The sequence below is a fragment of the Coenobita brevimanus genome, chromosome 49 (assembly GCF_032717465.1).
Source record: "Coenobita brevimanus isolate Jiangsu-jjx chromosome 49, ASM3271746v2, whole genome shotgun sequence".
In the NCBI taxonomy this organism is placed as follows: domain Eukaryota; kingdom Metazoa; phylum Arthropoda; class Malacostraca; order Decapoda; family Coenobitidae; genus Coenobita; species Coenobita brevimanus.
This window is the reverse complement of record NC_137002.1, coordinates 2,061,749-2,075,897: the sequence shown is the minus strand read 5'-3', so window position 1 is coordinate 2,075,897 and position 14,149 is coordinate 2,061,749. Positions and strand designations below refer to the sequence as shown.

General features: G+C 40.1%; 1 protein-coding gene across 1 annotated transcript; it reads left to right on the top strand.

Moving 5' to 3' along the window:
* Window positions 1-6,099: 6,099 nt before the first annotated feature.
* LOC145399452 (uncharacterized) lies at window positions 6,100-8,199 on the top strand. The gene has a single exon (XM_080272064.1). It carries the CDS (start codon window positions 6,100-6,102, stop codon window positions 8,197-8,199), a length of 2,100 nt encoding a protein of 699 aa, XP_080128190.1.
* The last annotated feature ends 5,950 nt before the right edge of the window (window positions 8,200-14,149 follow it).

Below are 14,149 nucleotides of genomic sequence, written 5' to 3'. Positions count from 1 at the left end.
CCCCAGCGGCCATGATATCGAATGTTTGAACATGTTGGCTAGCCAGCTGAAGTTCTCGGAGACTTTTATGTCTGGATAATAGCAGGTAAATTTGAATAATGGTTTAATAGAGCCAAGTAGCCGGATGAAGAACAGGTCCGGATACTGCACGTCCAGATAATTGAGGAATTACTATATCTCCATTTTCTTGTCCTCATTACTAACTACAGTATTGAATTCCATTTTCCACATTTGACTCCACGTGTATAGTTTATTTAGATCTTTTTGCAATTCCTTTCAACAGTTTACTCCTTTAATACATTTCAGAATTTTTGCATTGTCAGCAAATAAACTCATATAACTACTCAGCTGTTCAGGCATGTCATTTATATACCGTATATCAAGAACATAATTGGGGCCAACACTGAGCCCTGGGGCACCCCACTAGTGTGTGTGTGTGTATCATTTATTTAAGTAAGGAATTGCTGTAGCCTAAGTAAAATCTTGAAGTTCAGCTATATGATTTACAGTGCAGGAATATAGTATTTGTAAATTTATTATTGCCAAAGTATGGTAGAGTCTTTATTTATGAGTAGATATTTCTTTATTTCTTTGGTGGTGATGGTAGAATAGTGTTGAACATTATTTAGAGTCCATAGCATAACATTTGTGTTGGAAAGGGATGCCTTCACATTCTCACACGGATATAACCAGGCCTCTCCATTGCCCAGTTATGTAAATCCTCCACATTCATTTGCTGTCCCCCAAAAGGAGAATGACGGGCCACAGGAAAAGGGTAACTTCAGCCTGCAGTCCACCAGGCGTACATGCCAATGAGCCTGGGCCACAAGATAGCAGCATAACAGTGATGTAATGGCCAACCTCATCTTATGGTAACCTTGAGCATGTTGTGATGATGTACATAAAATGCCCTATCATCCAGGACTTACAGTATCAATGTATTGTTGTATTTTTAAAAAAATGTTTGAAATCAGTTATAGTACTGATCTGGTAGTACTGTACTGATAAAGCAGCTTCATATCCCAGTACGTCAGTGGAAGGGTTTACAAAAATTTTATCTGTACTGTTAATGTCAGTTCTTATAAGAGCTCATCAAACTACTGTAACCATACCTTAAACACAGTTGCACTTACCAATATAGTACAGGAGTCAGGGATGTGTTCCAAAGTATGACTAAACATTTTTCGTACATTTGATACTGTAAATAAATTTTAAAAGGAGCAATGAAATCTGACATTCCTCGGCTAATTTTCAGTAATGTAACAAGTAGAGAAAAATAATGAAAAAATAAAGCTTTTGTAATGAGGACTTCCTGTACACTGTTCATCAAGGGATTTTCTAGTCTCTGAAATGCATTGGGGAAGCATAAGCCCAGAGATTAGAGATTTATATGAAAATACAGGCCTCTGGAGGTAATATCAGATGATTCTGCATTGCCTGAGCAAAACACATTTGTTCAGAGGTCCAGAAGCATTCAATCTATCTGTTGCCTGATGCCTAAGGGGTGGCCATAACAAATCACCTCCATGTTGCCCTGTTCCCTGCCATTCACTACCCTCCCCCCCAGCTCACCCCCTCCCTCTCCTCCTCGTCACCTCACTCACATACACTCTCCTCATTAGTGTCTCGCTCTCCATCATCTCCACATGGCCGAACCACCTCAGTGTATGTACTTCTAATGCTTTCTGTCACATCCACACCACAATGCTCCTTCACTTTCTTGTTTGTCACTCTGTCCCTCCATGTAACCCCACATACTCCTCTCAGATAACTCATTTCCATGGCTGTCACTTATGATTTGTGGCCCTCCAACAAGGTCCAAGCTTCACATCAATGCATTAAAGTTGGTAACACAAGACTATCATGGAGTGACTTTTTTTTTTTACTTCCATGCTCACTTCCCATTTTCTTTTCACTGCTTTCAAAGATTTGGCAACCTTTCTTCCTTTCTGCACCATTTCAAGCACTTCATCCTCCAAACTTCCATCCTTACTCATCACACTACCCAAGTACTTAAATGCACTTACATTTTCCATTTCCTCATCATCCAGCCTCATTGTACTTTCACTGACTTCATTTCTCTTGAAGACCATAACTTTAACTTTACTCTTCCCTACATCAGCTTTAGATTCCTTTTCTTTCACACTCTCCTAAACTCATTCACTAAGCCTTGCAGTTCCCCTTCGTCTCTTCGTGTTCACCTGACAATACTGTATCATCTGCAAACAACAGTACAGGAAGGCTCCAAACGCTGCCCTCTCTCAGTAGGGTTGCTTCAACATCCACTGCCCAGCTTTGCACTGCTTCTGTAACCCCATCCATATACAGATTGAACAACCTTGGCCACATGACACATCCTTGTTTCAGTCCAACATTCAGATAGAAAAATTAACTCGGTTCACTATCCACATGCACTGCAGTTTTAGCACCGTCATATATACTCCTTACGGCATTCAGCAACTTCCCATTTACTCCATATACAGTATCAATATTTTCCACATTCCTCGTCTATCCACTGTGTCATGTGCATTCTCCAGATCCATGAAGGCCACATACAACTTTCCACTAAAGACTTTTCCACTAAAGACCTAAGAATGAATATCTGATCTACACAACTCTTCCCCTCGTAAATCATTCTTCATCTTCTCCAACTAAATCCTCTGTTATTTCCCTAACTCTGTCAGTATATATCCTCCCATAATTATAGTTTTCCTATTACACCAAGAAGACAACTGCTCCTATGATTACCACACACTTCTTTTTCATCTTTCCCTTTGTACATGAGAGTAATTATACCTTGCTTCCAATCCTTCAGGACTATAACTTCCTCCCAGGCCAAGCTACACATCTTCCATATCCACTGTACTACTATCTCTCCCTCATGCTTCAGCATTTCACCACACACTCCATCAACTCTTGGGGCTTTTCCCATTTTGACTTTCTTTATTGCTTCCACTATTTCCATCCTACTGATCTCTTTCTCCTTTCTTCCTTCTTGCCTTCCTCCTCCTATCCATTCCCCAGCCACTTAGCCTGTACTCGCATTTCTTTCATTCTGTTAAACTTTAACTGTTCCTTAAAGTTTTCTCTCAATCTGCTCACTTTTTCTTCCTTCTCCACAATCAATCTACCATTATTTCACTCCCCTACTAACTTCTTTATCAACCTGTCTGACTCTCTTTACCTCTTTCCAGAACATTTTCTGACATTCCCTCCACTTTGCACTCAGATTCCTTCCAAATTCCTCATCCACTCTGTTCATACTCTCTTTTACTAATCTTTTCACCTCTCTTCCTCTCGACACATAACTCATTCTTACGTCTTGTAACTTCTCTATGCCTCTGCTTCCCATCCACTCACTATATGCTTTCTTCTTAGCACCACAGCATGTCTCACCTCTTCGTTCCACCATGCTGTTGCTTGCAACCTCTTTCGTCTTCACTTCACCCCACGCATGGCCTCACATGCTTCACCGATTTCTTCTATGAATATCTTGCCTACACCTTCCACCTCCTTAATCTGGTCCAGATCATATTTACCCCATTGCTTCTCCACTTCATTCTTATATTCTTCCCTGTCTTCAAAATCTTGCAGCCTTTCTACCCTCTTTGTATGGACTACTTCCTCTTGTCCTTCCCTCCTTGTATTCCTCCATTGCACTTGAACTTTGACTTTCACCTCCACCTAATGGTGGTCCGAAAGTCCACTCCCCCAGCCTCTATATGCTTTTGCATCCATTACATACCTTCTCCTTCTCTCATCCACACACTCATCAGCAGTGATTGCTTTCTGTTCATTCAGTTCATCACCTACTCTAATCACTCGCCACTCATGCCTGTGGATCATTTTGTGCCTAAAGAGGGTATTAGCTATCACCAATCCCCTCCCCACACTAATGTCCACTGGAGCACTTTTATTCTTATCCACTTCTGCAGGAACATCCCACTCACCAACTACTCTATTCACCTTCATATTCCCTACATTTCCATTCATATCTCCAATCAAAAACACTCTCATTCCTCTCAAAATTTTCCATGCATGCATCCACATTTGCTCAGAACTCTTCTTTCATTCTGCTTGCACTATCTTGCGTCGGCACATACACACACACAATCGCCCTCATTTGTAATATGACTTTCAGTCTTACAATCCTTGAACCAACTGATCTATGTTCTCGTATATTCTTCCTCCATCTCTTGCACAATACGTACGCCCTCTCTTGCTCCCTCATTCTCACCTACTCCTGCACATATACCCCATCCATACTCACACTCTTACCTCTCCATTTAGTCTCAGTTAATCCACATATGTCCACTTTTGCAAACAAACACCTGGACAATCTCACTCCCTTTTACCTCATCATTTGCACCTCTTGCATTTCATGTTACAGTCCAAACCATGTCCTTTGTCTGGCCCTTGGTCATCACCTGTTTGTCTGTCCTGGTCCAAGGCTTCATGTTTGTATATTTAGTTGTTTTCCAGGGAGGGGCACTGACTTCGCCAACCCACTTGTTGACACGTTGGGAACACGTGTTCGTTAGTTATAAGGTTACCACCCAGCGCATTAAATTCTTTCCTGGTTTACAGATCATTTTGCCTACCACTCAACTATAGAGCTACCCTGAAATAGAGTACCACTACACTGAGTGAATGGATGATGGGCGGTTATGTCACTGTTATTCTGTGTTTTCTTTTATGCAATGTCGGTATGCTAGTGAGGGTTGCATGGGTAACAGTAGACTAGTTGAAGGTGCAAATAGAGGTGTAGCCATATGATTGATGCCACTGTGTGTGGTTGTAATCATAATATTCTTTTAAGTTATTGAGTAAAATCAAGAGCTTTATTTTACATAGTAAGTAGGAAAATGTCACAGACATTTTTCTTTCCTTTTAATTCCAAATCAGTCATGGACACATTAATCACTGTCAAAATTTAGTCATGACAGATACTATTATTTTGCCACAGGTTTGTGGTTTTGTAACATTTGCTTACAAGTAAGGCGGTAGGTTTAAGAATGTGTGGCATCTTTCATGTGGACGGACTTGTAGAGGTGAGGGACCCAAGAATTGTGCCTTTCTGTTAAATGCTTCTGGCAGTTTAGTGCACCTACTTTCCATTGTGTGACTGTTCAGTCTCTTGTTTATTTAATAATGCCTTTTTATTATGTTCCAATTACTATCTGTGTTACTTCAGTTTGGGGGAGATCTCTAATAGCAAAGTGGATAGAAATTACTTCTAATTCATTCAAAGATATCTTTCCCATGTGAATAAAATCATGGCCATTATCAAGAATTAAAAGCATCACTTTACTGAAAGGTTTTAAGTCCTTACAGTATTAAAAAAAATAAATAAACTGAGTGCCAAACAGTTTATGTATAGGCCTGCAGTACATAAAATACAGTACCATAAAAAATGAGTTCACAAAAATGAGGTAAGGCTGAAGCATTTATCAGTAAGAAAGCACTTTAAGTAATAATAACTGTTTTGCTTGCCTGTTTGCAAGGGGGTACAGTACTTAGAAGGAATGCTGATAGTGGTTATGGCCTTCTTGCCTTGCAGGTGCTCTACTCATACTAATGGTGGCGGTGGCGGGTTGACCTTACCCTCAGCACAGACTCTCAAATATTCATCGCATCTTACAAGCAGCAAACCATACTCTGTACAGTACACACTAACTTGGCCAAAAATTGCTGTCAGTTCATCTTGAGTACTGACCTGTAGCAGGAGTTGTACACTAGAAGATCATGCTAATCTTTTAAGAAGTTGCAATGGAAAGGATCTAGAGCTGTAGTATTGTCCTATCCAGCTGTAAGCTACAGGAAATATATTGCAGAAAGACAAAATCTCTGCCAAGTTACGGTGGACAAACTGTATCACATGTATACCCACAACTCTGCTCCTCCGCCATGGTCACCGTCATATGGACTCAATGCTGATGGGTTATAGGGGCATGCCACCTCAAATTTTATTGTTTTTACATTTAACTCAATTGTAGGGTAGCTATTAAATTATCCATATCTTCTGTAATTGTCAACACCAAGCTTGGGATCACCCATTCACTGTTAGTTAGCTAATCTTCTGTTGTGTTTACCATTATCATGCGATCCAAACAGAACCTAAACAAGGGCCTCAGGGAGAAACCATACACAAGGTTATCAGGGAATGAACATGATAGAGGGAAGGATAAAGATGATGAGAAAGATAAGATACCTGTAAATGGGATCTTGATGTCAGATGTAAGTCCTTCCAAGAGTCAGTCCACTTCCAGTGTGACTATGAAAACAAAAACCTTCACTGCAGTTCCTGAAAAAGATAAGGATTTGGATAAAATCACCATAACCACCAACACCGGGAAAGGTGATTCATCAAACACTACTACAAACTCGAATAACCCAGATAAAGAAAAGGCCAATGACAGAATCATTATAACTGCAAGCTCAAGTAAAAATAGATCCACAGAAGCAGTTGACATTACACAAATTCCTCATGTAGTCAAACTTGTGCAGCATGCTGGTTTGCCCAAGGCAAGTAAAAAGAGTCCTCAGAAGGAAATTAAGAAAGGCTCACCCAAAAAACAGGAAAAAGAATCCCCAGTGAAAGAGACAAGCCAGAAAGAAACTGAGGGGAGGAAGACCGCAACCTCAGAGGCTAAGCAACTTGATGCATCTGATAAAGAAAATGCCCAAGATGCCAAGTCAGAACAGCATAGCAAGGCCAAGGGCAAAGGCAAGTCCCCCAAGGCAGTGGAGGAAGAAGAAGAAGAAGAAGAGGAGGAGGAGGAGGAGGAAGAGGAGAATACTGATGATGGATCCGAAAGTGAGACGAAGCTAGACATCAAAGATATGAAGAACGATAAGGAGACCAGCAAAGACCCAAGTGAAAAGCATGTCATTGTGCTGAAGCGCAATGAGAACGAGTCTGCCGAGTCATCACCAAACAGGAAGCGCTTCAAGTGTGGCATATGTGGAAAGCTGTCCTCCGCGAAGGCGGATTTGCTTAAGCATGTACGTATCCACACAGGCGATAGGCCTTATAAATGCAAGATCTGTAAAGCCACCTTCGTTCAGATCACAGCCCTGCGTGGTCATGAGACAATCCACAGTGGTGAAAAGCCTTTCCGTTGTGATCTGTGTGCCAAGAGTTTTGCACTGAAGGATCGGCTTCGTTTGCACATGCGACTGCACACAGGAGAGAAGCCACACAAATGTGATCAGTGTGATATGACATTTGCTCGCCGTAGCCAGGTGACACAGCATGCCCGTGTACATACAGGGGAGAAGGCATACCGGTGCCCTGAGTGTGGTGCACAATTTGCATCATACCACACACTCAAGGGCCACCTTATGGCACATCGTGGTGTGAAAGAGTTCCAGTGTGGTGCCTGTGGTAAGAAATTCATTCGTGTTGAGGGGATGTACAAACATATCCGCACAGTTCACCGTGGCTCTCGCCCCTATACATGCAACTTGTGTGGCAAGGCTTTCAAAGGTCATTTGCAGCAGCACATGCGCCTGCATCTGGGTATGCGTCCTTTTGAATGTTCCACGTGTGGGGCCACTTTTACCCAGAATTCCCAGTTGACAGTTCATATGAGGATTCACACAGGAGAACGACCCTACAAGTGTCAGATCTGTGGTGCTGCGTTTGCTCACTCATCAGCCTGTAAAATTCACATGCGGTCGCATACAGGGGAGAAACCGTTCCAGTGTGTAATTTGCTCTGCTGCCTTCTCACAACTGCCACACTTGAAGAAGCACATGAAGTGTGTACATAATGCAGCCAAGCCATACCTCTGTACACTCTGCAAAGAGTACTTTCAGACCCAAAATGAGCTTGAGAGTCATGAGCGTGGCACACATGGCCTTGACAAGACGGCAGAACAGGAAGCTGAGGAAATTGTGAAGGAATCTACCCTTGCCCGTCTCCGGAATCGCCTCGCTGTCCTCCTTTATCGAATATCCTCTGAGGAGCGCCGCTGTAGGTTTGGTTTTGGCACACGGCTCGTGGATGATGTGCTTAAGCTGTCACTAGAGTCTTCTGGCCACACACCAGTCAACAACAAGAATCTGTCACGCCTGGAAGAGCTTAGAAAGAATGTTTTGCTACTGCTGAAGTGGACGATACCCAAGGACACCATGGAGGAGTACCACAAGAACAACATGACTGTAGATGAAGTGTTGGACATGCTTACCTCCTAGTGCTATCTCCGCTTGCCTCATCTAGCTCATTTGTGTGGTGTCACAGCCCGTAACAACTATCCTGTCCTCCGTCAAGGATTGCTTTATTAAAACTGAGTGCATAATGGTACAGACAAACCCTCAGTTTTTTACAGTAATGTTTGAAGCATATGATGGTGATAAACACTTTTGACTTCTGGATCATTGCTTACTTCACCCTGTAATATGGGATGCAGGTTTATTGTTTAACAATTACAGGTGTTCCCTCAATGATTTTCAGAAGCAGGTGCTTGTTTACACCTTCGCTGTCATGGTTATAATATTGTGGCCTCAAGATGCAAGCTCACTTTTCTCAGTTCCATCTCGGTCACAGCCATCTTAGCCTTCCAGTCAAGACCCAAGTTCACTTCTGGTCAAATCCTATCTCACCCTTCCAACCAATATCCAAGCTCTCTCCAGCCCCAGGCCCATTTTCTCCAAAGTCATCCCAGTTGTAACCACAAAGATCCCAAGCACACACTTGTCCTAAGCCCATCTCAGCCATCCCAGCCTTCCAGTGAAGATACAGTCCCAAACACTTCTGAACCATCCTGACTTTCCAACCAAGATCCAGTCCCGTTCCCTTCTTCACAACCATTCCAGCCCTCCTACGAAGATCGAGACTATTCTTGTCCCTGTCGTATTTCTCCATGGCCATCCTTACTTTTCTGGCTGAGATCCCAAGTATGGTGTATGACAGTTGTAGAAACCACCAGTGCTATGGGTGTGGGTTAATTTATATGCAAATGTAGTGATGTAATGGTGTTTTGGTGATGAACTGTGCAATGTATGTTAATATTTAAGCAATGTGATCTGAGTACCAGCAAAGGCCAGTTCACAGCTGTGGTTGCCAGTATTGTAAAGTGCTACCAAGTGTTTTTTATATACTGTAACTCATTTGAATACTCTTAAATGCTGACCTTTTTATATTTAGCCCCATGTAATCAACTTGTGTTACATTATCTGTATGCATGTGTCATTATGCTGTGCTCTGTCCACTTTCACTTGGATTAAAAATGCCCAATCCATCTTGAATAGTTTAGCTGTAACAAGAGATTAACACTAGAGTGGGGTGCTAGTCACAAAGAAAAGTAATGTAAAGGATTTAGAGCCAAAATATGCTCTAAATTTGCTATTGAGCTGTGAGAAATAGGCTGCATAAATGTACTGAAAATCTCTGCTAAGGTGAACAAGCTATAACCTGTCATCAGTGTGTGTGTAGGCAAAGATAGATCTTAATCTCTTCAATTTGATGACCTGTTTTGTTTATTTATTTTTGCTACTTTTGCTGTGAAGGCTATACATTACTGCGTATAACTCACCGAGTTATAAAAGTCTCCAAGTTTTTATAAAATAGTCTTGAGAAACACTGTAGCAAGAAAAAGTTGAAAATACATCATTGGATTGATGAGATTAACAGGAGAGAAGTTGTAAAAGAATCAATATGTGCCAAGTTAAAGTGGATGAACTCTGGCCTGTCATTGGTGTGTGTAGGCAAGAATAAGTTTTAGCTTTAAGGTTATTTATTTCAAAAGACCCAGAATTCGTTGTTGCCATATGTGGAACCTGAATGCCCTCGATGCCCAGTCTAGTCGTAGTCAGTAGCTCTGGGCTGGCTCAGGTCCACACCTGCATAGTTGAATAAGGTGTTCTTGGCCTGTATTCTCGTTGGTTAAAAAAGCTCTATAGCATTTCTTCCAGAGATATTTATTTTGCTAATTTCACCCTGCTGTTCTGTTCTTTGCCACTTAAGTCATTCTGGTCTTGGCATACACCACATGCCATAAATAAGGTATAATAGGATATTAATCAGCCATATCCAGAAATAAAGTGGTTTAGGGGGCTTCTTGCCATATCTTTACCAGTTAATTTCTTTTGTGAGACGTGTTAATATTCTCTTGTACACTACAGTATATCTGCAGTTTATCAGTATCAGAAATACTTGATAACATCTAGTATAATACATTAATGTGTAATATGCAAAGTAAGTCACTATGGAAGAGGTACTACAAAGCTTACTGTACTCATGAGAATTCCATCCTTTTTGTTCATTCAGTTTGGGGTCCACTGTATTTCTCTTAGGAAGAAGGTAGTGTACAATCAGTTCCTTGTAATAAGTCAGGGATATTCTAGAAAAAAAAGAAGTCCATATGGTTTCCATGTAAATAAAGCAGGGAGCTGTATAGGTTGGAATGGATCAGTAATGGGTAGTTTTTCAGTAATTTCAAGTAGGATTGCTGTATTAGCAAAAAGATCATAGAATAGGCAATGTAGGTACATCAAGAGGAATTACTGTACAGCACCAGAAGTTTTTGTTGTATGTGGCCTTTTTCTGTATTCTTTTTGCTATCAGGTCCACAGTAAATTACTGAAGAATAAGATTTGCTACCTGTAAAGCTTATTTCATGGTAGAACTATTTCATAGCAAGGGTAATAGTGTACAAAGTCCCTAATTGTTTTTACTGTTTATTCACTCAGTTACTTGCATAAACTCCTACTAAGTTTTTGCCATGACATTATTCCTTTTGTATCTAAACAGCACTCCAGAACTGAGTGATTGTGTGCTGTCTACTGTGTCTTCATTATTTTTCTTTTTCGTGTTTTCTTAATGCTCAGGTTATTTTCTTCATATTTAAGCTGTAACTTCCAGGAATCAAACCTGAGCCCACCTTTTGTTATTTTTCATGTGCAGTTGTATGTAGTACTTTTTTTTTTTTTTTTTTTTTGTACCGGTATTTCTTCTCAACTCTTTCTTTTCCATCTTTCCTTTTCTCTCCTCATCTCTTTAGCATACTTCCTTCCCCTCGTGTCAGCCTTTTCTCCTCAGATTCCCTCCCTAACCCATGATGTCTGTACACCTTTCTCTTACTTGAAATAAGCAGAGACCCCTAACTGCAAGAATGCTTTCTTTTCCATCAAGTGACCGCACCCCCTTTCCCCTTCCTTGCTTCCTGGTTCAAGGAGAAAAGGTTAGGGATAGAGGAACCTTTTTCAGTGGACCTGCGTATTATGGACAGTGGACAATGGAAAACCTGAGTATCAGTGAAAATGAAATAATAGTGAACAGTATGTTTGACTGTAAAAACATATAGGAATCTTGTAATACCTTTATTGAGATGTAGGTGATTGATGCTAGGCCACTGTATATGAGAACACATAAGAATGGATGATTAGCTAACCTTCATGGTGGTAATATCTTTTCCAGAAACCTGCTTCTAGAAGCCTTTTGGGAAATCAGACTTTCACATAATACAGGATGTATGCTCTGATTGGTACCAGTCAGTTAATTTTGATGTTTAAGAGGAAATTCAGTGTGTTTGCAGGTTCAGCTCATTATTAGTCTTTAACTCTGACCATCCTAAGACCTCACCTGACTGAATTTTCACCTGTTTTCCCCACCTTTTTCAGATTGACCAAGGTAACTGATTTTCAGCTTTCTTCACTCTGACGTGTTATTGCTGTACTGTTACTGTCTCCACCCATACAGAAAGATTCACAGCATTTACTGAACCCTCTTCCAGCCATCATCCATCAACCCATTAGTGGTGTGCTATTTCCACTCCACCCATGAAGTAAGAAGTTTGTAACAATTAACTGACACATCTAAATTTTCTCCATGCTGACCTGCTAGTACTTTACTGTGTGCTCCCCACCCAGGATGTTAACTTGTTTACTGGTAAATCATCTGACTGCTCTCCATTCTGACCTGTAGCACATGACCATATCCACCTCATTTGTGAAGTAGGATTTATTAGAGAATGGACTATTCTCCCAACATTCTCCACACTAACCTCTTTACCCCATAAGCTGATGATATAGTCTTGCATCCTTCACATGATTTTATTCATCTTAGGGCAGACTTTTGAACTAGAGGTATTACATACCATTCACAGATCCTTCCAAGTTGAATAAATTCATCAGTAATAGTAAAAATATAAGGATGTTACCAGATTCAATGGGTTAATGATGTACCACCCAAGTGTTAATCAACACCCCCCCCCCTTTTTTTTTTTTTTTTTTTTTTTCCCCCCCCCCACTGATACCTGTTGGCTTTTGGCTTTTGTCCATAATGCTCGGTGGTCCAGTATAGGGAGGTGTCTTGAATTTTTTCCTTAACTGCAATATCTGTGTTCAAAAGCCACATTGTGACCTGGTTCTAGTCCTGTTTTGGTGCCAGCGAGGTCAAACCCACCGATGTGTGTGTGTGTTTTCATATATTGATGCCATTATGGTTGTTAAACTAATGATAAATATCAGAATATTGACATGCATGATTAATTTGTGTGTATGTGTGTTTGAATATACAGTAAACTCAATTATCTGGCATAATTCAGCTAAGCCATACACCGGATATTGCATAGTACCTCCCATCAGCTCAGTATTTGGTGCTGAGCTGGATATTGCACTACCAGTCCCAACCCTCTATTCCATGAGTAAAAGATGAAAAATAAGCATAAAATACAACAAAATAATGGTTAATTACAGTAATACAGCGTTAGTTGTCTGCCGTTACAAGCCGGTTGATATACCTCGATGCCAGATGTTGCATTGAACTGCCATTTACATCCCATTTTGGCACTGGATATTGCATAATTTTGCTGGATATTGCATTAATAGAGCTAGTAGGATATTGTGTTGGGCTGGATATTGCAATGATGGATAATTGAGAGTTTACTGTTTTGAAATTATTTGAATGATAGAAATGGCTAGTGATAACTGATGTGCTTGTATTAATGTGTGTGTGTGTGTGTGTACTGTACGGTAGTTTACTGCCATGATGCCAGTATAGTTGTAGAATTGATAATTAGTCCAGAAACTGTACTAGAATTAACAACAGAAGCTCTTGACATTTTGAGGTTAATGATATTTTTGGAATTATATTTATGAGGTCTAGAATTGGTTGCAAGTACTTTAAAAATGAATTACCCATATTTTAAAGTTGTAGGAGCGTAGAGACGTCATAAACCCTCTAGTATGTTGAAGGACAGCATATTTTTTATTTTTGCTTGCCACATGTAGGCAGTTTATTCAGCTGAGGGAGAGACATCAGCTTGTGAAAGGGTAAATGGAAACATTCTAATACTCTCACTATAGCTGGCACCCCAAAGCTTTTGAAAATCATCTGCAAGTTGCAAGAATGAATGATAAAATTACTGGATAGAAGGAGTTATTGTATCGTGTAGCATTAGAAGTTGATAGTTGGAGAATGTTCTGTTCATGTTCCTGACCTTTTTTTTCCTCTGTTAGAAATTCCAATAACTGGTACTTTAGCATGGGTTAATTGTGCAAGTCATAAGGGTTCTATGTTTTTGCCTAAGAATCAGTATGCATTATAGACTTAACCTTATAATATATGGTGATAAGATCCTCTCAGTTAGTTGTGGAATGTCTTAAAAATCCACTTCAATTTAAGTATAAAATCTTTAGTGAAATATCAGTTTCACCCAGAAGCTGTTTTTGTGTTACTGTAATTATAGAAGTGAGTCGATATAGCAAAATAACAGATGTGTGTGGATAGTTAGGAATCTAGTTATGGATCTAAAGTTAACAGTAAAAAAAAGGGAAAATTTGGATGGTTGCAATGTGTACAAGTAAATTAAAATAAGCTTAGGAACATAGTTCATGGATGTAATAAACAGGTGAATATGTAGATGCCAAGAATATCAGGTTGTGTCACAGATGAAAGACTAAATTTGTGATTGTTGTAATGAAAGCTATGTACAGATTTAGTCAGTTGGTTCGTTTTGTGGTAATGATAGTTACTTACAGATTTAGCCAATTAGTTCTTTTAAGCCACCTGGAAATCTTGTAAAAAATCTAAGTAGATCATGTTTCACTAGCTTCTAGAATCCATTAATGTAATTGTCATTTTGTTCTTGCCGATGTCTGATGATTTTATTCAGTGAAGGAGAGACTTTAGAACTGGAGGAAT